The sequence below is a fragment of the Leptonychotes weddellii genome, chromosome 2 (assembly GCF_054177405.1).
Source record: "Leptonychotes weddellii isolate Sample4059 chromosome 2, ASM5417740v2, whole genome shotgun sequence".
Taxonomy (NCBI): domain Eukaryota; kingdom Metazoa; phylum Chordata; class Mammalia; order Carnivora; family Phocidae; genus Leptonychotes; species Leptonychotes weddellii.
In genome coordinates, this window is record NC_138370.1 from 11,457,969 (window position 1) to 11,485,142 (window position 27,174).

At 41.9% G+C, this 27,174-nt stretch overlaps 1 protein-coding gene across 1 annotated transcript in view; it reads left to right on the forward strand.

Annotated features, from left to right (window-relative positions):
• Positions 1–27,174, forward strand: part of WWC2 (WW and C2 domain containing 2) — a 206,318-nt gene that overhangs the window by 126,334 nt on the left and 52,810 nt on the right. The window contains exons 5-10 of the mRNA XM_081807339.1: positions 7,608–7,687; positions 12,456–12,585; positions 15,916–16,062; positions 17,101–17,174; positions 20,827–21,069; positions 26,586–26,675. Of these exons, the coding sequence (XP_081663465.1) occupies positions 7,608–7,687; positions 12,456–12,585; positions 15,916–16,062; positions 17,101–17,174; positions 20,827–21,069; positions 26,586–26,675 (764 nt within the window). The remainder of the gene's footprint in view (positions 1–7,607; positions 7,688–12,455; positions 12,586–15,915; positions 16,063–17,100; positions 17,175–20,826; positions 21,070–26,585; positions 26,676–27,174) is intronic.

Consider the following 27,174-nt stretch of genomic DNA (forward strand, 5'->3'; position numbering starts at 1 on the left):
CCCACAAGCTGTCATTTACTGATCTTTGCCCCGAGAAACCACTGAGAAGATATAGAGATATTAGAGGTATTGCTAAATAATGGAGATAAAATGGAATCATAAAAAAATATATAACTAATCCAAAAGGAGGCAGGAATAGAGGTAGAAAGGATAAAAGAATATATGTGACAATTAAAAAACAAATATAAAGATAATAAACTTAAACCCAGCTATACCAGTAATTACACTAAATGTAAATGGTGTACATGCTCCAGTTAAAAGGCAGAAATTATCAGAATGGTTGAAGTAAGACTCAACTTTATGATGGCTGCAACAGAGCTATTTTAAATGTGAAGACCCAGACAGCTTATAAATTAAAGGAATGAAAAATATCTACCATGAAGATACAAATGCAAGGAAAGTTGCAGTTGTCATATTATTATCAAAGTAAACTTTAGAACAAGGATATTTTTACCAGGGGTTTTATACTAATAAATAAGTCAGTTCCTCAAAGGACATAAAGATGTATGCACATAACCCTAAAGATGTACACACATAGAAACAGAGCTTTCAGATACCTGAAGTAAAGACCAATGAAGCTGAAAGGAGAATGACAAAGTCACAATTATAGTTGGATATATCAGTACTCCTTTCTCAGTAATTAATGGAATATATAGACAGAAAATCAGCACAGTTGTTGAAGTTTTGAACAATACCATCAAACCAACCTGATCTAATTAACATTTGTAGAACACACCAAAAACAGCAGAACGATATTATTTTCAAATGTAGGCAAATTCCCAAGGAGAACTTACTCAAAGCAATGAACAGAAGTCTCAGTACATTCAAAGGGACTGAAATCAAATGGAGCATGATTATAGTGGAATTAAACGAGACCTCAAAAACAGACCTATCTGGAAAAACTTTTAAGTACCTGGAAATTACTAGCATATTTCTTAATAATTCATTGGTCAAAGAAGAAAGCAGACAAAGTATATTTTTTTAATATTTTGAACTAAATGAAAATGGAAATACCTAAAACTTTATGGGATGTAGCTAAAACAGTGCTCAGAGGGAGGTCATTGGGAATTGGAACTCTCACACATTACTACAGAATGCAAAGTAGTACAACCACTTTGGAAAACAGCTTAGCGGTTTCTTATAAAATTAAATATACACTTAAACTCTTACCCAGCAATCCCACTTGTAGGTATGTACCCAAAGAAATGAAAGCATATATATACCCACACAAAGACTTGAGTGTAGATACTCACAGGATCTTTATTCTTACTAGCCCAAGCCTGGAAATCACCTAAATGTCTATCAGTGAATGAATGGATAAACAAATTGTGGTTTATCCATAAAATGCAGTGTATGGTTTATCCATGAAAACAAGCTACTGGTACTCACAAAATGGATGAATTTCAAAAACAATATAAGTGAAAGAAGCTAGCCTTGAAAGTCTACTGATTGTATGCCTCCAGTTGACCCTTGAGCACCATGGGCTTGAACTACCCAGGTCGACTTAATACATTGATTTTTTTTATATAAATATAGTACAGTACTGTAAATATATTTTCTCTTCCTTATGATTCCCAAGTAACATTTTACTTTCTCTAGCTTACTTTACTGTAAAAATAGTTATATAATACCTATATACAACATATGCTAATTGGCTGTTCATGTTATTTGTGAGGCTTCCAGTCAACAGTAGGCCATTTTGGGAGGGAGTCAAAAGTTAAATGCAGATTTTCGACTGCACAGGGGGTCGGTTCCCCTAACCCTTGCGTTGTTCAAGGAAATTCTTGAAAAGGAACAACTGACAGAGGTGGTGAGGAAGTTAGGTGGGAAAGAGTTCATGTGAAGGTCTTGATATCAGAGAATTTGTGGGATCTTCACTAGAGGGAGAAGAGGTGAGAGTATTGATCTAGGCAATGGAGTGAAGTCAGAGCACGTGAGCCTTGTAGACCACTATAAAGACCGGGGACGTTAATCTGAAAGAGGCAGCCACTTGACGAAGTTCTAATGATTTGTATTTATTTTCTGCCAGCTTAATTGATATATAATGATACCAGGGGTTTCAGTTTTATCTTTGTTAAGAGGTGATTTATTTTGTGTGTGTGTGTGTGTGTGTATGCGTGTGCATATGTGATGCTCTACCTTTTCTATTACCATTTGCTGGTTTATTTATTATCCAGCAGCTTTATTGAGAAATAATTCACATACCATACAATTTACCTATATGTAAAATGTACAGCCACTGGGTTTCAGTATGCTCATAGTTGTGTACTCATGGTCACAATCTTAATTGTAGAACATTTTTGTCTCCCCCAAAAGAAACCCTGTACTTATTAGCAGTTCCTACCTAGTCCCCACACAAGCCCCAAGCAACAACTGATTTCCTTTCTGTCTCTAGATTTGCCTGTTCTGGACAGTTCATATAAATGGAATCCTGTAATATGTGGTCTTTGTGATTGGCTTCTTACACTTAGCAAAATGTTTTCAAGGCTTATCCATGTGGTAGCAGGTGTCAGGACTTAATTCCTTTTTATTGCTGAACGATATTCCATTGTACAGACATACCACATTTCATCTCTTCACTCATTAGTTGGTGTTTATTTGGATTGTTTCCACTTTTGGGCCACTATGAATAATATGAACATTCCTGCACAAGTGTTTATGTGGACATATGTTTTCATTTTTCTTGGGTAGGTGGAATTGTTGGGTCGTATGGCAACTTATTGGCTTATTTTAATTACTTGTGGGGATCTAACATTGGACCCTCTGTATTTTTATTTATTATGTATATCTCCAGGTGTAGTATATTTCACAAATATTTCTTACAGTTTTTTCCAGTGGCTTTTGCTTTATTTTCTTCTTACTGTTGTTAAAGTTTGAGTTTTTTAAAAATATATATACATTGTATTTAATCATCTTGTTTCTGATGACAGAATCCATTTATTATTAATCACAAATGGTTCCAACAGCATGCGGGGTTCTGTTTTCCTCTATTCTTTAGTAAAGTCAAAAAATGTTTTATTATTGATCCCTTCTCTACCTGGAGCTGATTTCTCATTTTCTTTAAAGGTGACTTTTGAGGTGAGGCAGGATGGTGAAGGATTTTCAGGGAATTGGAAGTGGTGGTGAAGAGAAAGATCCCTAGAAGGAGCAAGCTGACAGTTGCCCTTTGTTGGCTTGCCTAAGGAGCTCTCGGCAAGATGGTAGAGAAAGTGGTGAAAGGGGAAGGTAGTCATTAGTAAAATGCCATTTTGCTCATTATAGCTTTAATGTTGCAGGGTTCACTTTTAGGGCAAACTTCTGAAACCTGCCTGTCTTGTGATCCTTCCAAGGTCCACAGATTTCTGGAATTTACTTTTCTCTTATTGTCATCTTCTTTCTCCTTCTTTTAAAATAAAACTTATTACACTAGGATTGTCGGAAATCGGAAGAAGCTCCATGATTTCCAGTCATACTCATCACATTTAATCACAGCATCTTCCTGGTTTTCAGAAATAACTTTAAAATCAATTTAAAATGTCTCTTGCTTTGGTGTACTCAGTATAGAAAGTGGGAAACGTGCAAAAGCCATGGGTCTCTTGCTTCCAGTTTGATACTCTGGGTTGTGAGATTTGATTTCTTAGAAGTAAGTCTATAAAATTAGATGGTTGGCTATGGCAGAAAGTTGAGTATGTAAGAGACAGAAAGCATAGACTCCAGGGCTTGTGGGGCTCTTCATGTGTTCAGTTTGGGTGGGCTATAAGAATAATGAAGTTTCTAAGGTAAAATAAGGGCCATAGATTTTATTTGGGTCATTTTCCAAAATTCTGGTTTGTCTTTGATCTTACATGTTTGTACTATCATGCCATTAATAACTAAAACATCTATGATTATAGTTTTAAAAACCTTCTCCTGGGCTCTGGATTGTTCACCACTGGTTGGTAGCAGTGTAAGCTTCAGCACATTACTTACTTATTCTTTTTTGGTTTGAGATTCCTCACCTATAAAATAAGAATTAAAACTATCTATAGAGAATAGCTGTGAGGATTGAAAATAGGCATTTATATTTAGCACAATGCTGGGAATACATAAAGTCCTCGTGAATTTTAGCTGTCATTATTGCTTCCTGGTAGGGTCTGTATTGTGCAAATTTGCAAGTCAGCATTAGCATAATCCTTTAGCTGTGATCTAAGGACATTGATTTTTATTTTCTGTGTCCTACATTTGAGGGTGGGTTGGAGAATGGAAGAGGAGAAACAGTGATCCTCTAATAGTTAATGATGTCACATGGTTCTCCGAGAAGAAGGGTTGTTGAACTAGTTCAGACCATATTCTTGAAACCGAATACAATTGGAAATGATGTTTGATTGGAAATAATACCTGTTTTCACTTGTCATTATGATAGAAATCAGACTTTTTCATAGTTAACCACATAAAATGCAACATTGATACTTGGAGCTAAAGATCATTCAGGTAGTCCACTACGAAGACTCCCCAAGATGGAAACAGTACTTATAGCAGGCGTTAGGTAAAATAAATAATGTGGAATGAAAGCAAGCACAGGTTAGCTTCCTCCATCTTTGTCACTCAATGGACAATAAAATCTCACTCCCATCACTTAAACAGACAAGAGTGTGAAAGTTCCAAAGTTAATGTTAGATTTTAAATGATAATTTTTGAAAAAAATTTAAACTGGTGTGTCCAAATGATTTTTATGTAGAATGCTATTTTATGTCAGTGAGATATGCTCATTGTTTTAATTTGGTGGTTCTGAGTGAATTCAATATCGCCATTGTTTCTATCCACTGTGTTTTCAGAGGTAAAGACAGGCTTCAGGCCAGTTACTATTGATTTTTGGATTAACTGTGGTTGTTGTTCTGAAATAAAAATGTTACAGTCTTTGGTAAACAGCTCTTTAGAGGTGCTGTCAAAAGTAGAAGTACGGGTGGAATGAGCTATTAATTACTGATGGCTCTTTTGACCTGATAATAATCGAATGCTACAACTGAAATGTCTTTATGATCCACCGCGAACGAGCTCACTCTCTTCGTGAATATGAAAGCACTTCCACAGTCCAGGTCAGATGGCTTCTTCTCCGTGAGGCCAGGCGAAGTGCTCCTGTCCGCCTTTGGATTCCAGTAGCATCGCTTATACTTCAGATAAACTCAACAGATAATTTATCAACAGATAAATGATTGAATATCCATACTTCCCAAAGTGTTGTGCTTTAGGTGTGCAAACATGAGTATCACACGGCTCTTGTCCTTGTCACTTTATTCTACGTAGTGCCTACTCTCCCTCTTGATTTTTTTCTCTCATTTTCCAAGATGCTGTTTTCCCTCCGACTTCTCTTGCTGCTACTTTGCAGCATGTTTTGTCCCTTCCTCTAGTAGATTTCTGAATGATGAAGGTGCCTTAGGTGTGTTCCTGGACTCTCTTCTGTTTTCAGTACACACTCTCTCTAGGTGATCTCATTTATTCTCATGCATTTAAAGTACTATCTTGATGTCAGTGACTCTCAGTTTTATATCTCTGGTCCAGACACTTGAACATCGAGCCTCCAGATTCCAATGGCCTTTGAAGTTTCCTGAGTATCAGAAAATTAAATATCTCAAAGAACACCCTTGATCTTACCCCCAAATCTGGTCCCACCCTCCAGGGAGGCACCTTCGTGCCCCCACCTGGCAAGCCAAAATCCTGGCAGTGATCTTTGACACATCTTGTCCCTCACCCTGCGCCTTGAGCCCATCACCAAGTCCTGTTGATTCTGCCTCCCAAATATGTTCTTCCTCTGGGCTCTACTCTCTATACACTGCCCCCAGGCCAACCCACGGTGCAGGTGGAATGGCCCCTTTTGGCCCCTCTGGTCCAATCACCAGAGTCATGACAGTGGTTTTTAAAAATCATAAAGCAGATCATGCTTTAAAATTCCTCCCCAGTTCTCCTTGTTAAGATAAGATTTAGAAATCTTCCATGTGGCTTCAAAACTCTATATAAGGCCTTCTCTTCCAGTTGGATCTCATTATGCACGCCACCTCTGTAATCCAGCGAATGGTAGCGTACTCTAACTCCCAGAGATTTTTTTTAAAGGCTTTATTTATTAAAGAGAGAGAGAGGGTGCGCACGAGTGGGTGGCAGAGGCAGAGGGAGAAGCAGACTCCCTACTGAGCAGGGAGCCCAAGGCGGGGCTTGATCCCAGGACCCTGAGATCATGACCTGAGCCGAAGGCAGATGCTTAACCAACCAGGCACCCTAAATCCCAGAGATTTGATGAGTTTCCTCCTCTCATGGTTTAGGGTTTGTGCACAAGCTCTGCCTTTTGAGGACCCCCTTTACCAGATGAAGCCCCACTGACCAGCTCTGCTTAAACATCATTTCCATAGACAGGCTTTATCCAGCTTCTCACACTAAATCAGGTCCCGTCCCCCTTTTTCATCCTGAAGTATCCCGAACCTTTCCTTTACATTCCCCATGGTAATTGGTAAGATTTATTTCACTGGATGATTATTTGCTCAACATCTGGCTCCCCCATTGTTCTGGAGGACCCGTGAGGGCAAAGATCTTGTCTACTTTATTCACACTTGAGACCCAGGACCTGACAGACACATAGTGGAAAGTCAGTAAATATTTGTGGAATGGATAGACTAAATAGGAAATAAAAGTTCAAAAGCACATTGAAATACTGTCTAACAGAATGCGCTTCAAACTTAAGGCTATAATACGGAAGTAAATTTCTGACACCCATGTGAAGACCTTTAGTTTGTGACTAAACCAGACTTCTGCTGGTTTTTTGACCTATCACATTTTAGCATTGTCATCACCAAGACTGTATTTGGCAACAGGAAAAAAAACATATTTTTTAATCAGATTGACACCGGATGTTTATTGATCACCCAGTGCTTGTCCTTGTCATTTTTATTCCTCATAGTGCCCGGTAGTCTTCTAGAAGTTTGGGACGCAGCTGGTGTGGTACAGCTTACTTTCCCATGGGGGACAGACAGTAAACAAATACACAGAATATTTCAGCTCTTGAGAAGTACCATGCACTAAGTAAAACATAATGGCATACTTCACTTGTCATTATGATAGAATGGGATGGTTAGAGAAGTCCTATTCCAAAAGGTGGCATGTAAGCTGAGACCTGAGTGACAGGAGTCCGCTCTGGAAGATCTGAGGGAAAGCCTTCCAGCCAGGGGGAACAGCATGCTGCAGAAGCAGAGCGGGTATTGCCCGATACATTCGTGAAACAGAGAGGTGGCTGGCGGTCCTGGAGCGCAGCAAAGGAGGGAGGGAGGAGCACGCGCAGAACAGAAACAGAAACCGGGATTTCAAGGTCTGACTCCCCCCTTCCTGGCTATTTGTCACAAAATGGAGATAGTCAGGACACCAGCTTGCAGGAATGTTGCTAAATATGATGATGAGGGTAAATATAGGGGATAATGAACGTCACTGATAATTTAAACATAATTAACCTGCCTTCCACAGAATTTATGTCAGGGGGAAGCCAGCAGAGTAAATGTTAAACTAATGGTTATGTCTCTGTGTTTAATAGTTTACTGATGGACGATCTCTTAAAACAGTGTTGCTAATTATTTACAAACATTCTTATTTACATTGGTTTCTCACAAAAGGTTAAAAAGCTGAAGCGAGAACTCTCACAGATGAAGCAAGAATTGCTGTATAAAGAACAAGGCTTTGAAACGTTGCAACAGTGAGTATAAAAATACTGAAATTGGGAATAATTCAAAGCCCCCTAACTCATACAAAGAAAATAGAAGTACAGATTGCCTAAGAGATTTCTCAGAGAAACATAAAGTAAAAATGGCTCAGAGCTCTGCACCAAAAACCAAACAATCAACCAACAAACAAAAAACTTGGGAAAATCTGTCTACTTTGAAAAGGTCTAAAGCTTTATGAATCATTGGCGAGTCAGAGAAACCAGTGAGAAACTTCACTTTGTCTGGGCACCTGCCAGCCTGCTCTTAGGATTGAGGTTCGTGCTAAAGGGAATGGTCGCAAGAGCGCCTCCACGTGCGGCTCTCACGTCTGGACAACGTGAGCCTCTCCTGCCTGGAGCCCTGGGTTGGAGACGTCTCTCTGCCCCTTTGTCAGCCCCAGGTCCCACCTAACTGGGGCTGAGCTCAGGGAGCAAGTCAGGTGGTCAGCAGAGAAGCTTGAGTGGGTTCCTCATTTCCTGCCTTTCTTCTGTCCTTTCCATTTTATAGTCAAGTCTGATGGGCCACTGGCCTAACTCTAGACTGGGCCAGGCCAAGGGAGATGTAGACGGCAGAGGGTAGCGGATTCTGGAATCTCCTGCCCCGTTCCCAGTCCCCGGAAGCCACCGTTCTCCCGGCTGACGAGGTACTGCCGAGCTAAACCCTGACAGGCACACTGGGCTTTCCAACCCTCACGATCCCTACCACACGGTCTCTGGTGTGAGGCAAGAAGCTGATGGTTTTCACAGCCACATGACCACAAAGAGAGGATTGAAGGCATTATCCCTCAAAAGGCATTCAACTGGTTTTTTTTTTTTTTTTTTACTTCCCTCCTCTGTGTGCAGGGCTCTGAGCCAACCATGGTACAGTGTTTATAGAGAGTCCCTGATGGCCTGCACGTTCTTCCCCCCCATCCCCCTGTCTCCCTCTGCAGCAATCCAAGGCAGCAAGGCATTACCCCTTTTAAAGATCCTGTGTGTTTGTTGGCCAGACAAAACATAAGCTGGTTGTTCTGTGTGTTTGCATGATGAGTTATAGCTCAGGACACCAGTCATGACTCCTGACCATCCGTCATATGGCTGATTTCAGATATGGGTCTTCGGGCTCAATCTTTTTTTTTGCCACTCACCTCAAGTAATCATCACCATTTTATTCTTTCAGATGCTCCTGTCCTAGGAGCATACTAGAATCATCTGAGGAGCTTTTTTAAAAAATACCTGTTTTTGGTCTCCATCTAGGTATATTTTGTGTGATCCCTAGGTAGTTCTCTAGGATGGCTGTGTTCTAAGAACCTCAGCTGGCTGCAGAGCTGCCCCGAAGAACTGAGCAGACCGAGAATGACATAAATGTGATACTTGGTAATTGCATATCAACATAAAGGAGGGCTTTGTGGTGGGAGTGGAGAGAGAAAACAAACTTGAAGAGCCCTACAAAATGTTTAGCTATACGTTAAACATTTTTAAGGCACATGAAATTGTAGCTCATGTCACCACCCGGGATTAAAGGTTAGCCAAACTTGCTGTTTTTGTTTTATTGATATAACAATGCTGTATTGTTTTAAAGCAGTTTGCTTGCAAGCAATTTTTATAGGAATCCAAGGCATGTTTAAGAATCTGTCAATAACATTCCACAAGAAAACAATAGACATTTGTTGTAGAAATTCAGGCATTCTCTTGCAATGATTCTAATCCCTTGAACCAAGAGCAGAAAGATATGATATCTAACATCAGAGACCTCTCTTGTTGATCCTAACTCTAGACAAAATAAAGCTGTTTTCATTCAAATGTTAACCACCATACTACTAGAACATTGAATAATGATTGAACCCAGAGACCATACTTTTCAAAAAACCACATTCCTGATACTATAAAGGGACTTTTCCTTGGGGTTTTGACAGAAAATATATTTCAGGAAAAGATTTAAATAGAATCCCACGCAGGCTTTTATAGCTTTTCATTTATTCACAAAAGAATGGACTATTTTTGCCAAATCTGGAGCTATAATGTAATTTGAACTCAGGCTTTCATTTTACTGAGTACACGAGTTTATGCTGGATGAATGAATTTAGTTTTATTCTCTGCATTATTCATTTCAGTCTGTGGTTCCAGAGTTGACTTTGGCCTAGGCCGTAGCATAGCTTATGTGTAGACAGATACCACCAGGAAGACATTTCTACTTTGCCACCTTCGGCATTCACTCAAAAGTGGAAAATGAGAAGTGAAGCACTCGACCAGCCAAAAATGTATACCTAGCCTATGAAAATCTGGCTCCAGGGGCACATATTCTCCAGGGAAGGCTTGCAAATGGGAATCTCTTCTCTTTCGGAAGAGACCAAGATATAGGGGAAATTAATAATATGGTACTCAGAATCCCCACCCCACCCCCCCCAAAAAAAACCCAAACAAACTTTAAAAAAAACTTTTTTAGGGAAGAATATAAAATTGTATTCCTCAAATTAAGAACAAAAAACACAGTACTTTGTTTTAAAAATCAGCAATTAATGCGAATATTTTGTTTGATTTTGTTTGACTTTATCTTATGGTCAGTTGGGGTCAAAAAAAGAGAGAAAAGGTGGGAGATGAAGAGTTGAGGAGAAAAGGAGAAACTTGGAGATAAAGGGAAAAGCAATAGGTAGAGGAAAACAGAGGTGCTCAGAGAAGGCAGAAGGGAGTCGGAGAGAAAGATCAGAAGGGCTCCCCGGTGGGGGTGGAGTGGGGGTGGGCGCTGAGCTGACCTGGCTTGTCCTTGTCATGTTGAGCACCCAACTGAGCAGTGGGCAGCCAGGACATTTTTATCTAGTTTTAAAGCTCTCTGAAACGTAAATGAGCAGTCTTGACGTAGTCCTGCCTTTATTTTTAAGTGTTAAAGTTGATTTCTGAAAACAGCTTACCTACTTTTTTTGTTTTCTAATGTTGAGGTTGATTTCTGACTTAAAAATTTAACTGTTAGATTCTGAAGGTTTTACACAAATAGGAAGAAATCACTTGGGCTTTAGAAATTCACTTTGACACAGTTTGAGAGTCCTGTGTTAATAGCTATTTCATGAAATCTCACAGATTTTTTTTTTTTTAATTAAAATAAGCCTTTTGCCTCAACTAGGTTGGTAGATATAATACTTAAGGGAGCCAACAATTTCAGTGATAAATCCCTTCCCAAATAAATGGAATTAACCAATATTCGAAGTACCGCCTGAGCTTTTTATCAAATATTCAAAGTGTAATAGACATAAGAGCCCTGATCCTGAATCTGTCATTTTGAGGATTGTCCCCCTACTAGCGAAGTGTTTATACATGTTAGGGGCTAAAGTTGCGTAAACCTTCTCGTTTTGCTTTTTCACTTAGAGGAAGTGTGATCTCTAGGGTCCCTTCCCGCCCTAGACACTGTGTGCGTGTGCTCGCACCTGCTTAATTCAGTGACTTCGTTAGTTGTACTTTTATTATCAAATAACCTTATGATGAAATTCCTTTTATTTTCTTAGGTTAAGACTTTGTTCAGCAACAATAAAATATTTTCTAAAATAGTACTTGGGGAAATATGTTATCTGCCAACTGTACTTGCTTGAGTAAACTTTGTTTGGAAGAATGAATAAGATGGCATTGTTGGTGGGTTCTTTTTTGGTTTTGTTTTCAGATTATACCCCTCACATTGAAATAAATATAAATCATTAAATGTTTTAAACCAAATGAGCTCAGAGCCAGTTCTCTGTGGTTTCATAGGTGCCATTTCTCTGTGGATAAGACTAAGACTTTGTCCAAGAGTGAGAGTCGATGGCCGATGGGGCAGAGGTATAGCTGTATGTCCTTCAAGGGAACCCCAAGTTGTATTCAGAATGAATCCTGGGCAGCATCGGTGATTGGAGAGAATCAGGAGAGTGAGAGTGAGGACACTAATGTTAAACCATTTTTTTTTTTTTTTTTAAAAAGAGTTCGGTAACTTGGTTGGGCCCTTCATGCACAAAGAGTTAGGTTACTTGAAATCCTCTGACATAGGGTGACCAAGCGAACTGTAAGGACGATTTGGTGAGGAGATCTGGGGGGTGCGATAAATGAGCTCTGTATTCAACGTTAGTTGACAGATGAATACATCTACCCTTCTGCTGTATTCCTAAATTTGAACTCATCAGCAGGGTAAGCAGTTTGATGTCAACTCCTGTCATAAAAACAGAACAAGTACTTTTCATATATTTGAAAAGAAACAAGAAACTAACCACACACGATCCAAATATTGTAGGATCCTCACTAGTATAAATAATAATCACTCGCATTTCAGAAAGGCCCGTCAGCCCGCAGGCACTGTGCTTGGTTTGGCACAGACGTTACAGCGTATGTAAAATTAGGCAACGGTGAGGAATTCCGAACTTCCTGTAGTTGTCCAGTTTATTGGCACTTCTGTCCTGCTAAATCCTTTCCCCGGAGCCTTAACCTTTCTCAGGGTGGAGGTCGGGCTTAGCGTGAGGATTTTGAATTCGGCCCATGGTGGGGTCACCCAAACCAACTGAAGACAAAATGACTGAGCCTGAAAATGATGAGGAAGGTACGGGGCATGAGGTGGGGGATGGGAGAGTGTGAGGTAGAAGTGGTTGGAAGAGAGCGGGAGGAACGATCCGCTTGAAAGGATGATACTGGTATGTATCAGAAGGCAAGTAACAGAATCATCAGCCAACTCCAACAATCCGAAAACCAGTTCCTATACTGTTGGCTTAATTTGTACTCTGTCAACACTCTTTGACGTTTTTCTCTTTTCTTTTTTTTTTTCTTTTAACAGAATAGATAAAAAAATGTCTGGAGGCCAGAGTGGCTATGAACTTAGTGAAGCCAAAGCCATTCTAACTGAACTGAAATCGATCAGAAAGGCTATTAGCTCAGGAGAAAAAGAAAAGCAAGATCTGATGCAGGTATGTTGTGAAACATTTTGTTAAGTCAGACACCTACCGGCTGGGGCCCCAGAAACTCGCCTTGAGGCAGAAGTTCTCCGTCAGAGTCTGGATGGCCCTTTCTCCCACTGCCTCATTCAGACTTTGTTCTAGGCACTGAGGCCACGGGCTGCGTTGGAGGTAAACAGGTGGGTTCCGAGGTTCTGCTATGCTTATTTGAAGGCAGGCCTTGGATGGCCTTTGAGACAGGAGGTGGTGGATCCTGGAGCCCATATGAGATGAGCATTTTGGTACACCTGCAACTCACTAAAACTTCGTGTGGAACCCAGATAAGCAGGGTTGTCTAAACCACGATCCTCAGCCCAGGATGCAGAAAGGGCATGTCACGGGTCATCAGTGAGTACAGGATATGCCTTGAGGAGTGCGGGGAGGGTATATGAGGAGCTTAGAAGAGCTTTTCCCTACCCCTTGTGACTCTGAGGTGCTATCTAGAGATGGGGAGTGTTGACCCAGCTGCGGGATACCCATCTAGTCATCCCAGGAAAGTGCTAATGGCAGAAGATCCCCCTGTTACACCTGTCCGGTTCTTAGCCCAGGGGACTTGGCTCCCAGGGATCCAGCCTTGTGTGTAAAGGAAACAACCATTCAGTGATCAGTATCCTGCTTTTTAAATATCTATATTCAGTAGGTTTAGTCGGATTGGGTCTTCTTTTTTTTTTCTGAAGAGTGTGTCTCTTCCTCCTCTTACCTTCCCTCCATCCCATAATTATCACAAGGCCTGAGAATTCTTTGTATTTCAGATATTTGGAGCTCTGAGTAAGGATTTAGTCTGTGTCTTGAGAATGTTAGAGCCAGTGGCTGTTTGCATTCTTAGTAGAAACTCTACCTTTAAATACTATATTCAACTACTTCATGTCAGTTTTCAAAATGTCAACTGAATATAGGTATATATTCTTATACACTTATAATTGTGCATTTAGGGAATTTTGAAATAACTTGCAAGAAGCGATCAAATAGAGAAGATTATAGTATTAATAGGAAGTCCTTATAAGCACTGACTGTGTGCTGGGCAGTCTTCTCCCTGCCTTGCATGAAAGTAGTTCATTTAATTCTGACAACAACCCTAGAGATGGGCATGTATTATTCTCACTTACAGACAGGAAATTGCAGTACACAAAAATTAAGTGACTTCCTCAAAGTCACACAGCTCAGAAGTGGTAGGACTTTGGTTCAGACCTAGGCAGTCTTGCTCCAGAATATGGTGTTTTAAATATATATGTGGAACACAGAAGACTTTATTTGGATGTATTTTTATTTTGTTCCACCAAGATCCTGATGATTAAATCAGTAATTCCTCAAATGCACACCATAGGTCCTTTGGAAAAAGTTAATAGAACCTGAGCAAATTTACATTGGAACTTTATAATTCAGCAATTTTAGGTTATCTTTTTTTTTTTTTTTAAAGATTTTTTTTTTTTAATTTATTTGAGAGAGAGACTGAGAGAGAGAGAGCATGAGAGGGGGGAGGGTCGGGAGGGTCAGAGGGAGAAGCAGACTCCCTGCTGAGCAGGGAGCCTGATGCGGGACTCGATCCAGGGACTCCAGGATCATGACCTGAGCCGAAGGCAGTCGCTTAACCAACTGAGCCACCCAGGTGCCCCTAGGTTATCTTTGATTGTTCCTGTAAAGAAGAAATTTGGATTTATGCACAGACCAGATTAAATTAAAAGATTAGATTCCTTTTCAATTACTAAAGCATAGAAAACAATTAATTAGTAGATAGGGCAATCAACAGTAGAGCTGAGAAGGACATTAGGTGGGCAGTTTCTGTGACTTTCAGAGCTCTTTGACCATGACCCACAGTAAGAGATATATTCTAATGACAACCCAGTCACACAAAAATGTCTTCATGTTTGGACACATACATACCGTATTTCTTAATACTTATTTCTTAATACTCTTAATACTGGTAACGTGGTCCGAATTAATTTTCTAGTCTCTTCTTTCTCATCAAAAAACATGCTAGTCATGACCTACTAAATTGATGAGGTGCATGGTCGGCACAGACAGATTTGAAAAATACTAATCTTTTCTCTCTACTAATGAAAAAATAGAAAAGACTTGCCCAAAGTCACTAAAAGGTTTCTTTGTTCTTTTCTGTAGTCTATTATTTGATGTGACTGCTTGAGTTTTATCCCTCTTGTACATATATTTTGCATAAATATTCCTTTGAAAGAAAATAAAGAAGGTTAGATAAAAGGCACAAATCAGATCTCTGAGATTTCTAATTTGGGGGGACATTTCTCATTTTTTATCCTAAGAATCGTAAATGTCAGGATTAAATCCTGGCTTTTCTTAAAGTTAGTAATAATGAGTTTCTTACCATTTTTATTAGTGTTTTATGAGGGGGAGGGTTGATAGCAGTGTAGCTAAGATCTTTCTCCTTTTTAATACTTTCACTTGCTCACATCCTCTCTTTAAAGTAAGCTCAGTTCAGGACACCTGGGTGGCTCAGTCGGTTAAGCATCTGCCTTCAGCTCCGGTTATGATCCCAGGGTCCTGGGATGGAGCCTCCATGTCGGGCTCTCTGCTCAGCAGGGAGCCTGCTTCTCCCTCTGCTTGTGCTCTCTCTCTTTCTCTCTGTCAAATAAATAAATAAAATCTTTAAAAATAAATAAAATAAAGTAAGCTCCGTTTCTTAAGTGTGGGTGCCAGCCGCAGGCCCATTCACTTTACAAAACCAGACATTATCCCTCTGGCAATACCATACAGTCGGCGTAAGGACAGGCTTGGGGTCAGCCGCCAGGACTGCAACTCCTGGCCCTCGGTCTCTTCATCTCTGACGTTAGTGGGAGCAGATAATCCCTTTGGTTCCATCCCGATGTAGAGCGGCATAATTACAGAAGTCTGCTAAGTAGGAAGTTTGCTTGCTGGATCTACAGTGAGTTTGCATTGTAGGTATTCCATGTTTCCATAATTTCTGCTGCATGAAGGGAGTAGTTGAAATGAGTCTTTTTAAAAGAGAGCTCTTTTCAATGACACTTTAAAAACAAGAAATGCATGTATTACATATAAAGATGCCATTATGCACAGTGTGAATAATTGCCATGCTGTCTTGGGGAAGGTAAGATAACCCGTTCATTATGATCTCACATACTTCCAAAGTCACACATGTGTATGTACAAAATCATATTCTCACCTTATTTTTTCAGTAATTTAAAATGATAAGTTCCTGTTAAAATAAAGTCATTTTTCTATGGCGATCATGTCTTTCAGTTTGAGTTTACCTGCTGGGGAAGTTTTTCATCTTACTTGTTAAGCTCTATGTAGGACTTTGTGTTTCCTCAACAGAGTCTTGCTAAGCTGCAGGAGCGGTTCCATTTGGATCAGAGCATTGGCACATCCGAGCCAGACTTGAGATCCAGTCCTGTGAACTCCCGTTTATCTCTGTCCAGACAGACCCTTGACGCTGGGTCACAGACAAGCATTTCTGGAGATGTAAGTATCCACGTGGCAGGGTTGTCCCCAGCGCTGTCCTTGACGAGCCTGATCTACAGTACGGATGGCAAGTGGGACAGGAGCGAGTGAGGTGGTTTGCAGTGCAGCTGTGTGGATTCAATATTTCCTACTCCTAGATTGGTTTTAAAAAAGCAGAGCCTTATCTTTTCTGTCTGGGTGCCAAGCATATCAGGATCTGTCCATATGAACGGCTTTGTTCAAACTTTCTCAGACCGTATTTATTTGGAGACGTTATTGAAAGGTTAGAGGTGCATGAGAATTTAAGTTTTTCCTATTACATTTAAGGTCTTCGAAATTCAGATCTTTTCAATTAAACATTGAGGCTAATGAGAAACAAAAAAATACGCCTTAAAAATTTTTTTTGTAGATCAAAGGTTGTTTATATTAAAACGTTTGATTTGTGGCTTATGCCTAGCATTTGAAAATATTTAACAGTGGTTTGACTACTGTTAATTGTTTTGCATTCTCTCCTTTGGGGTGCCATTTAGCAGATGCTGTTTTCTAGTCCAGTCCCAGTTATTTTCGTATTCCCTATTGCTTCTTTGAATTCTGTGCTATGAAAATAAAACAGGTAGAGATCAACAATAGGACTTACCTGTTTGAAAAATTGGTTTTTGAAGTTATTTAGTTTATGTTCTTTGCATTTAGAAGCTAAGTGATGGAAATTTGGGTTCATGGAGACAAGGAAATTAGTTTCAGTTCATAAATTTTATTGACCTGTACACCCTTTGTAAACTCTTTAAGATACCAGAAACCTTGACATAATACTTTTTATCTTGAATTTAATGTGTGGAGAAAATGATGTTAAAGTCTTTGAAAAACAGACAAGCTTGAATTAAAAAGAAATGTTTTGCCCCTACTGAGACTAGAAAGTAAGTGCCTTTTTAAACTGGTGTTCCCAATTTCAAGACCATCTTCTTTAGTTTTCCAATTACTTGTGCTTCCTAGAAGCAAAAGCAGTTTACCTTCATTCATTAGCAGAGTTAATTGACTTCTTTCCCTTTTGTTTTTTACCAGATCGGAGTGAGAAGTAGATCAAATTTAGCTGAAAAGGTCAGGCTGAGCCTACAATATGAAGAAGCCAAAAGAAGGTAACAGCAGGGGAGCTATTCTGTGTTCGGTGGTCAGTGGGCTCAAATGGTATTTTCTTTCCCAGAATTAATCTTTACTCCTATAGTGACATCTGCTGGGTGCTCCCCAACATCTTCCTACCAAGGTTACTCTTGCAGGTTTTTAGATGTAAGGGTTGCAGACCCCCCTCTCAGCTCAGCTTCTCCCCCCTGCCCACAGCTGAAGGACAGGGAGAATTAATGAGAAGTGTGGGCATGAAATTGCCCCCTTCCCTTCTGGAAGAAGGAAGCTTTGAGCTTGTCCAGTACTTACTCACAAGTAGAAGCGGGAAGATCGGTTTCTTAGGTAGAATCATGGTGCAGTGACTTGGGTACAGGACTTAGAGGCCGAGGACCTCTGAGGTAAATAACTGGAATTCCTTTGCTTTGAGGGGAGGATTTCCCGCCAACGTCCTTGAAGATGCCGAGCTATCTGTTCTGGCAACTGACTTTAGGGCAAAGGAGGAAAGATCCTTATTTCTCTCGTTTATCCTCTAGACCCTTAGAACCCTGTGCTTTATTTTCCTCACCTTGTGACTCTGCTTGGGGAAGCCTCAGGAGACTTCTCCCTCCTCATCCAGTAGACAGGCTCAACTAGTTTTCATAATATGGACACCTTGCTCATTTTGAGGGAGAGGGTCATACTGATCTATTTGATTTCATTATTTTCCTTTTTAGAGTTTAAAAATGCTTTTGATTTATTATTTAGGAAGGCATTGGGGGAAAAAAAACTGCAGTACCACCCTGTAGGCGACAGAGAAATTTATCATGTTCCTCCTTGAGAACATGGAAAACTCAGCTGAGAACCTGCTAGAATGTCAGAGTTTGCTATCATAAGACCATCAGATAGATAATAAAGTATACCCATTGTTACTGGTGATGAGGATTATTTAAAAGTAATTAGCCAAGGTTCTTGGAGGTTATCTGGCTTTAACATAGCAATTATTTGATTTGCCTAAATACAATATTTGCCTCTTTGTAACCTCTGTTACTAATATTACTTAGTTCTTTGATGACTGAAAAAAAAAAAAAAACTCATAAGCTTTGTTCTACAAATTACTAACCGTGTGTGCTTGAGCAAGTCAGTTTCTGTGAACAACATTTCACTCAGCTAATTTCAATGCCTATAAGTTTTCCTGGGTAGATTATGCATTTCTTGAGGTTATAAAACATTTTATATACTTTATTGGCTACTTCTCGGAGCCCAGGCAAATGCCTTACCCACCATAAGGATTGAGGACTGCTTTGTGGTTTTGTGGCCCTCTGGCTGTGAGCATACCAACCCAATAGCGGCCACAGCTCCTGGGTTCTACTGTAAACAAAGCCCAGGATCTATGTCTGGCATTCTGAAGGAGAATGGCCATAACTCAGAATTAATTTTGGAGAACAAGGCCTCGTGCCCCTGAGTTCTTTGGGGCTCAACTTGGCTTCCCTTGGATCAGCTTGAGCTTTCACTTTACTCTGGCTGCTAACAGCTTATTCCATCTTCCTAGATGTACCTGGAAACCTTCATACCTTCTTCCCCAGATTTGGTGTGCCCTTTCCAAATAAAATCCAAGACCCACCTAACGCCTGATCCCACAAGTAATAGATGCCTTTCTTTCCTTCATTATGTTGTTGCTCCCAATTCAGTTGTTAATTCAGTCGCATCAAAACTTAAGATATTGGTTCTTTCCCATTGGGTTGCTTCGCTGTCCTGTTCTCATTTGGGGTTTTATTTTAAAGTTACTAGCAAGGCTGATGAGAAGGTAAATCTCGAGGTTTGTGCATCTGTTGAAAATGTTCTCTTCTTCAATTCTAAGTAAAGAGGCGGGTTGTATTTCCCTGAAACCTGTTTTCTCCTCCAGCCTTTGTTTTATGTGCTTAATGAAGCTAATAATACCATGCTTAGTTAGCATTTTGATGATTAATTTTCTTGCACACTGAGACAGTTGTGTATGGTTTTGTGGTTCTGGCCGAAGAACAGCTGATGTTACATCTATCATGAGTGCAGACGCTGGGTGGAAATCAGAAGCACACTGTACCTGCAGTGCTGGTGAGGGAGGGCAATTTTTTTTTTTTTTTTAACTCAAACAAGAACTGTGGCACAAGAATGTGGATATACTTCCATCTTTGTCCCAATAACATTATTTTGTTTACCTTTTTTCTTCCGTCCTACAACTTCTTCCATTAAAAAGGGAAATAAAATGCCCTCTTTCCACTTTTCATATTGTGGTATGGGTTATACCAGTATCCAAAGGGATCATCCAACTTTTTTTTTTATAGGCGTACCGATCCCCTGCGCCAACATCAGTTGTGTTCATAATTTGCCTTGATGTGGTGCTGATGGTCAAACAGCCATGTGCCATTTGCCTTGCGAACCATCCTGGTAGTGCTCACAAGTGCCCCGGAGCAAGTCGTTTGGTTCGGAGGCCCCGGGGGCGGGTCAGAACGTTCTCATTACGTCAGAAGTTAACTTGACCATTTAGCGGGAAGCTCGCGACATGGTGGACTCCCAGGTCAGGCAGAATGATGCAGCCGGTGACGTTCCTCCCTGTGGGGCTTTCCTGCTCCTCCTCCCATCTTCCCGTCCCTGTCCCCCGCGCTCCAGTACCTGCAGTCACTGTGCTGGCTGCCCGTCCGTGCTGGGGAAGGTGCTACTGGACGGCTCCTGTGGACGGAGGGCGCCCGGGTCCATGCAGTCACGTCTACAGGGCTGGCTCAGAGAGCGCTCAGGAAACCGGGTACACACTGATTTCACAGCACACAGCTAGCTGCAGGAGGATTCTGGTGGAGGAGGCCCGGGAGGGCAGGGCTGCTCCCTTTTCCTTGGCCACGTGGAACGTGCTGGATTGATTTTGTTGTAATACTGCTTGGCTGAGCCACTGCTCTCTCTTTTCCCCCACCCTTCCCTGACTGGCTCACGTCCCAGTTGCTGCCCATGCGACACTGGGGACTACCATTTTCCTGGGGGACGGCGTCTTTACCCAGAGGAACAAAATCTATAGTAATATCCTGTCAGACAGCATTTACCTTCATTTTTTTAAAAATGGAAGCCCTCCGGGGGCACCTAGGTGGCTCAGTCAGTTAAGCGTCTGCCTTCGGCTCAAATCATGATCCCGGGGTCCTGGGATCGAGCCCCGTGTCGGGCTCCCTGCTCAGCGGGGAGTCTGCTTCTCCCTCTCCTGCTCCCCCTGCTTGTGCGCTCTCTCTCTCTCTTTCTTAATAAATAAATAAATAAAATCTTTATTAAAAAAATTAAAAGTAAAAATAAATAAAACGGAGGCTCTCCAGGTATCCCTCCTGTCACCCTCCACAGGCAGTCACACATCGGGGTGGCCGCCCGCGGCTCCCAGAGCTCTCTGCTTTTTAAGCTTCAGTGTACTTTGACCTTCACCCTTTTTTCAGATAGGCGGTGTGCTTGCTGGTGTTGGAAAGGTGAGGAAAAGGCAGTGGACGAGAGCCGGGTGTCAAGTCGGGCCCAGGGCCTGGAGGGCGGGGCTGTTGCTCTTCCCCTGCCTCCGAGGGGGGGGCGGTCACCCCTGAGTAAAGTCAGGACAGCAAGCATCCAGCCCCCCAAGTTAGCCTGGTTCATGTTCTCCCTTTCTTGAGAGTTCTCAGTGTGCACATCCCTCTCTTACCGCTTTGTTTTTAGTATGGCCAACTTAAAAATTGAACTGTCGAAACTGGACAGCGAGACGTGGCCCGGGGCGCTGGATATCGAGAAGGAGAAGCTGATGCTGATCCACGAGAAGGAAGAGCTTCTGAAAGAGCTTCAGTTCGTCACCCCGCAGAAACGCACTCGAGACGAACTGGAGCGCCTGGAAGGCGAGAGGCGGCGGCTGGAGGACGAACTGCTGTCCGCGAGGGGTCCGCCGAGCCGAGCCCTGGCCGAGAGGTTCGTTTCCCTCCCTGGGGACAAGGACGCGTCCGACCGTGCGCGGGAGTCTGAGCTGTGCCTGGAGGCCAGGTCCCCCGGGTCTTTGGAAATCTCCGTCGCATCTGTTGCCGGTGGACGGAGACCCGGCACAAAGGGACCTTCTTTCCGTAGAGCAATAAAGCACACCCTCCTCATAGTCTGCGGCATCAGTTCTTCTGTTCGTTAGGAAGGCGAAAATGCCTGTGACAGATGTTGAGTAAGTAAGGAATGTGGACATAAAACCAGGAATGCAGTCCATCGCTGACTGAGTCTGGTAACAGTGGCTATAAACTATTGCACTCTGATAAGAAAGATTATCGGGACTGTTACAGCGCCGGCAGCTTCCTACTCGGAGGTTTATGACTCACAAGAATGCAAAAGTTTATTGCTTTTCGTTTCACAAGGAAAAGACAGCTTGCTCCCTTTGATATCTTAACAGGTCACAGAATGTTCACTGGGATTTTGTTTGTCAGTCAAGCCCCTCCTGCGAAGCAGGTGAAAATGTAAAGGGAAACACCTGACGCAGTTTTGTGATCTTTCCGGGGGAAGGTGCGAATGGATCATTTAACCCAAGAAAATCCAGTTCTGTAAGCAGGTCAGCTGCAGGGTCAAGCAGGGGAATGTCTGGGTGTCAGTTGGCCAAGGAGGCGTGTGCGAGGGAGCCCTGGGATCCCGGCCTCGCTGGCGGGTATGATTCCACCCCTGTCCCAGCCACAAGCCACAGCCCGTGCAGCCCTCTGGGACCCCTGCACACCCATCCATTCTGTAGGCCAGCAGTCCAGGTGCGGTGCCTGTCCCAGGATGACAGGAAGGAAGGTCACATCCGTATAATGTCAAGTGACTGGAAGTAAGTTTAAAACACCCAGCCATAATCTAATTGCCTTTTTTTTTTTTTTTTACCTTCTTGGCTTCTTGCCTTCTAATTCCTTGTCCTCCATGAATGTGTAAGGCTGTGTGTCTACATAATATCAGAACATTTGAAGTGTGGTGCGGGGAATGGTAGGAGGAAAAGCCTCGGACGTTGCTGGTTAGGCGTTAGCATGCGGACTTGCCTACCCTGAGTTTAGTCATCTGGGGACAGTTGACTTTTGTGAGTTTGAAACTGGTGATCAAGGTAAAGCAGAGCTACAGCTCGGTGGCCGTACAGAGCAGGCGCGAGAGTCAGGAGGAAAAGCCTCTACAGCCTACGTTCCTTTACCATCTGAAAGCATTCTCATCGCCCACCTGCCCTGGCTGCCCTGACATCTTGGTCTAGTGGTGCCGACTGAAGGCTCACCCTCAAGGCTGGTGTGAACAAGGCTGGCGGGGCAGTGGGGGGTTGGGGGGGACACGATCCACCCAACAGAGACCAGAGGGATCCAAAAGTAAGGGAGAGAGGGCAGAATTTCCTTGTTTTCCTGAATTACCTTGATGTCGTGTCTGTGTTTATAGATCTTAAATTTGTAGGATAAAAGGTTGCTAATCACCAGCAAACCTGACAAAATGAGTAGCTTTTGTGTGGCCCACGTAGAAAGCAGCAAGGACACCTGCACCTTGTGTCACACTTACTGTTACCTAATCATACGTGTGGAACGCGCTGAGTGCATCTCAGCTATTCTCTGTAGTGTGTGAATCTGGGAAGGGCCTAGAAACAGCCTTTAGATTTGTTCTGGGAGAGAGAGAACAGATGTGTGTTTGTTTAATCAGCTTTTACAGGCATGATGTCTTGTTTTGTTTTTTTTTAAGGGCTAGAGCTTCAAAAATGACTGATGAAGTAACGTTAAAAATACAGTTTGTTCCTAAGTGCCTAGGCTCTGGCTTTTGTACTTTGGTTTGTGCATAATACATATAATAACTGTCCAAATTCTGGCAGAAGCCGTAGTTTTGAACCCATCAGGAAGAGGAGCTATAAAATACTTATATAAAATAATTACATCCTCAGTGAGATCCATCCATGGGGTTTGTCTCAGATGGGGAGTAAACAGTTTGAATGTCCCTCTAACTTATGATACCTGCATGCCCCGGTCTCCCACAACTAGACGTTAGCAGGAAGGGACGTGTATATAATTGTGTTTTATATCTGTCGTATGTTGGTGGCCAGAAGCCAAATCCCTGTCATTATGTTGTTGTATAAGGTTGAGAGGACTAATACTTTCTTGCTTGAGCAACTTAAAGTTTTCTCACTGCTCTCCTTGGATGCAAACCCAGCATCTCACGTGTCCGAAAGAGCAGAGCCACCTGCCGAAGGGAGCGCCGAGTCTATTTTCCGAGTAGACACAGATGGTATGGCTTTGGGTTTTGTTGTTCTTGTCAGTGGTTTTACTTTGCCCCTCTGTACTCTCTCACCTTTTCTTGATCTTCATTATTTCTTCTCACCTCGTGTATGTACAGTGTTTCTGTTCTGTGTATTGTTCCTGTTGAACTAAAACAGGGTGCTTAGCAAGCAAGAGAATACCTCTCAACACTGCTTCCTCAGCCCTAAAGCAGGTGGTGCTGGGAGATACTTCTGGGAAATAAGATTCACTGTGTAAAACTTTGTTTCACCATAAAACAAATTGTGCTTCACCAGTTCTAAATCCTTCAGTTTCCTCTTGGCACCTACCCAACTGCCATAGAAACCACTTCTGCATTCCCCCAAATTGTCCCATTTTCCATTTACATGGCAGGTTCTCATTATTTCAGGGGTGGCCTCAGGCAAGATTCTGAATCAGTGCTGAAAGTTGGGCTCAGAAGGAGCTAAGCTCACCTGAATTTCAGCCAGTGAGCATGACCCCAGAGTCCCCCAGCCGTGTGCGGCCCGCACCGCCCCACACCGGGCCGAGCGCTCAAATGCAGTGACAAAGCTCCCACCGTGGGCCATAAAGCACTTCAGGAAGAGGGAGATGCTCACCGTGAGGGACCATCAGCAAAGACAGATGGCTCTCAAATGAAAACTGTCATTGTGTGTGGGACTTTTCACACATCTTCCATGTTCTCTCCATACAGCTACTGAAATTCCAAAACCTCTGTGCTTTTCTGTAGCTGATAAGATCCTAACATTGCTCCGTATTTTCACCAAGATCTGGAGAGTTTTGTCTTACTTCTTACCTGGATGTCTTAATTTTCCTTAATAATATATGAATGTTTCTGTCTCTGATTCTGAAAACAATTTAAAGCCAGTAAGTGCCCCGGGGTATTAGTGTCACTTATTTTTTAACAGAAAAGGAACTTCTTACTTCTATAGATGACATGACATTTTCCCTACGTGGAAAGTTCTGGGTGGTCTTCATCAGGAGAGACTGGGCAGGTGCTTCTCTCTCTCAGGGCACAAGGGCAGAGAGAAGACAGTGGGAAGGCGCTGCCCTTGTCTTGCAAAGAGCAGATGAATGCATAGCGTGGGTCAGTTGGACCAGCAGGAGAGGAATCTTCTAGGGGCCGGGTGGAGAAGATCCTTGCTCACCGTGGAGAAGGGCTTGGAGAGACAGAGATGCACCCTCTTGAAGGGGCTGATACCTGCGCAATTTCTTCTACTCCCTGGTCCAGAGGAAGTTGGGGAGGATGCTTCTTGGACACGTGGAATCTGAGGAAGACTTCTGGCTTCTGTGATTACATCAGAGATAGGAGTGGGGTGCTTGATCCAAGAAGGCCACCCCACTGGAAGAGCTCCTGAGTGCCTTGGTTATTCTTCTCCCAGTGAAGGGGTTATCTAGAGACACCGGCCACCAGCCACAAGGGAGTGCTGGGAGGGGCACCGGGCTCTTCAGGCAGCCTGGGCGGAAGAGGGAGAAAAAGCTAGTGATTGCCTTCCGGGAGCTTAGGATCTGACTGGGGAGCATGCCAACAAGAACACGAAGCCGGGTCTCAGCAGTTCAAAGCCAAAGAGGTCCTTAGCAGTCCGCTGGAGGAGGCCAGAATGAGGACCATCGCTTGTGACCGAGATGGGGAAAGCTTTGGATTTTAAATTTCAGCATGAAACACACTAATGTCATACTGAAGCCTCCTTACCACACCAGAAAAGCCTTCATTTGTGCAGTATTTAGTTTTAAAACTTCCTTCAAAAATGTTTCTCCTGTTTCAGAAGACATGGATTTTGGTAGATTTGGGGGCTTTCTCCAGACCTTTACCTTCTAATTCAGTTCATCTAAATTGTATTAATTTTTTTTCCATGTTGAGTTTTTGTTTATATTTAAGAGATTAAAAAAAAAATAGGGACTGTACTCCTTTTCAGAATACACCTTTGAAAGCTGGGAATTAAGAATTTAACACGCTTTGAAGTACTAAACAAAATGACAAGAATTGCTTTTTTTATTTTAACATATAATGAAATTGTGTTGGTGACACATCAAAGGATAGATAGCTATAAATAAAATATGGGCATGTTTCCTTACTGCCTAAAACATACATTTCAAAGAGGTTAGAAATTAGGGAAATTTTATTCTTCTCCAAAGAAAAATAGCTAATTTTTATATCCCCACCTTGTAAGGCATGCTGAGGCTTTGAACAAGGAGCTTTGTTTTGATGTCTGCAGAGCACTTTCACATACATCACGCCATTTGATCCCTTTAACAGCCCTAGCAGACAGACACAGTAGGATTTTAATCGCCGATTTGCAGATGAGAACGCTGGGACCCCTTGACTAAGTGACTTGTTTAAGGACACGTGGTCGGTAGCAGCAAATCCACCAGAAACCACAGTGGTTTTCTGGGTCCCATTTTGCGGTCCTTGACCACTCTGGACGGGCTCATTCCAGGGATGTCTAAAGACCTTCAGGTGACATAGACCTTACGCTTGATATATTTTTAGATAACTCACTCACATACACAGTTCCCCGATACTTAAAATTTCTTTACAAACTCGGTCGCTTGAATGTGGATGAAATTTCACGATAATCGTTGCGGGCAATGAGATGTGCTGTATAGTAGGAAGGGAAATCACTTTTGTATCTTTTCCTTGTTGAAACCGTTAAGCCCAAATGAGCTCACAATGGCAATATGGACTAATTTGTTTCTTAATCGCTGAAATTCTCATCAAAGTAAGATTGGAATTTTTGTCACTGAATGGCAGTTGGGAGCAGTCCTTGTCAATTCCAGCACTTCGGACGGTCTTTCACAGTTCTCTGTTACTCCCGTCAAGTGTTTTAGTAACTTAAGCCCAAATCCCAGGCCTGCAGAAGGATTCTGCAATCTTTGTTAGTGATTTGTGGTTTTCCTCCTGTCTTTCCCTACCTCACGAGAGCACAAGGGTTTTTTGTTTGTTTGTTTTTTTGTTTTACCCATTTAAGAAAATTTTAGAATACCAGATTTTTAAAAATTCTCAGTAATGTTGATTGAGGATAGATCTTCCTCTTCACTTGGCGTGGCTATGGACAGTTCCGCCCACTTTGCTTCTTGCTGGTGGTTCTGTTTTCTCTCCCGTCCATTCACTTGGGTTTCCCCCTCATGGTACATAATGTTTATATAATAAGAATCTTTTCCTTCAGTTTCTGTGCTTTATTATAATTACATGGAAATAAATTCGTTTCTGTTTCTTTTTTCTAGATTGAAATTGGAAGAGCGAAGGAAAGAGCTCCTACAGAAACTTGAAGAAACTACTAAATTAACTACTTATTTGCATTCACAACTTAAAAGGTAAGCCTGCTTGGTTCTTGAGGGAGAAGTTTTTCTTGACTACATTCAGGCGTGTTTTGGTTCATCCTGGATTACTTTTCTCTTTATTTTCAACTGTTTAAAAGTAAATAAAATAGTTATGCTGGTACAATTAAAACTTGGATGATCAAATTTAAAGTTACAAGATTTTTTTTTTCATGAACCCCAAGGTCATAGGCAGAAGATATTGTGGGAAGAAGATATACTTTATATATTTTAGCTATGAATACATACTTAGGAAATGACACATTTCTACAGATCACCCTTTCTTTTAAAAAGGGAGGAGGAGGAAAGATTTGCCTTAAAATAGTCAGCTACGTGTTCACTCCTTCAGTACGCACACCCTGAGGGAGACGGGCCCGTGTGAAACCTCTTTGTCTTTATTAGCTTGCCTTTGTTCTCTCTCAAAATTAAAAGCTTTATTCTTTAACCAGAATAACTACACTGATACTCTGTACTGTGTATGCTATTTTTCCCCCTT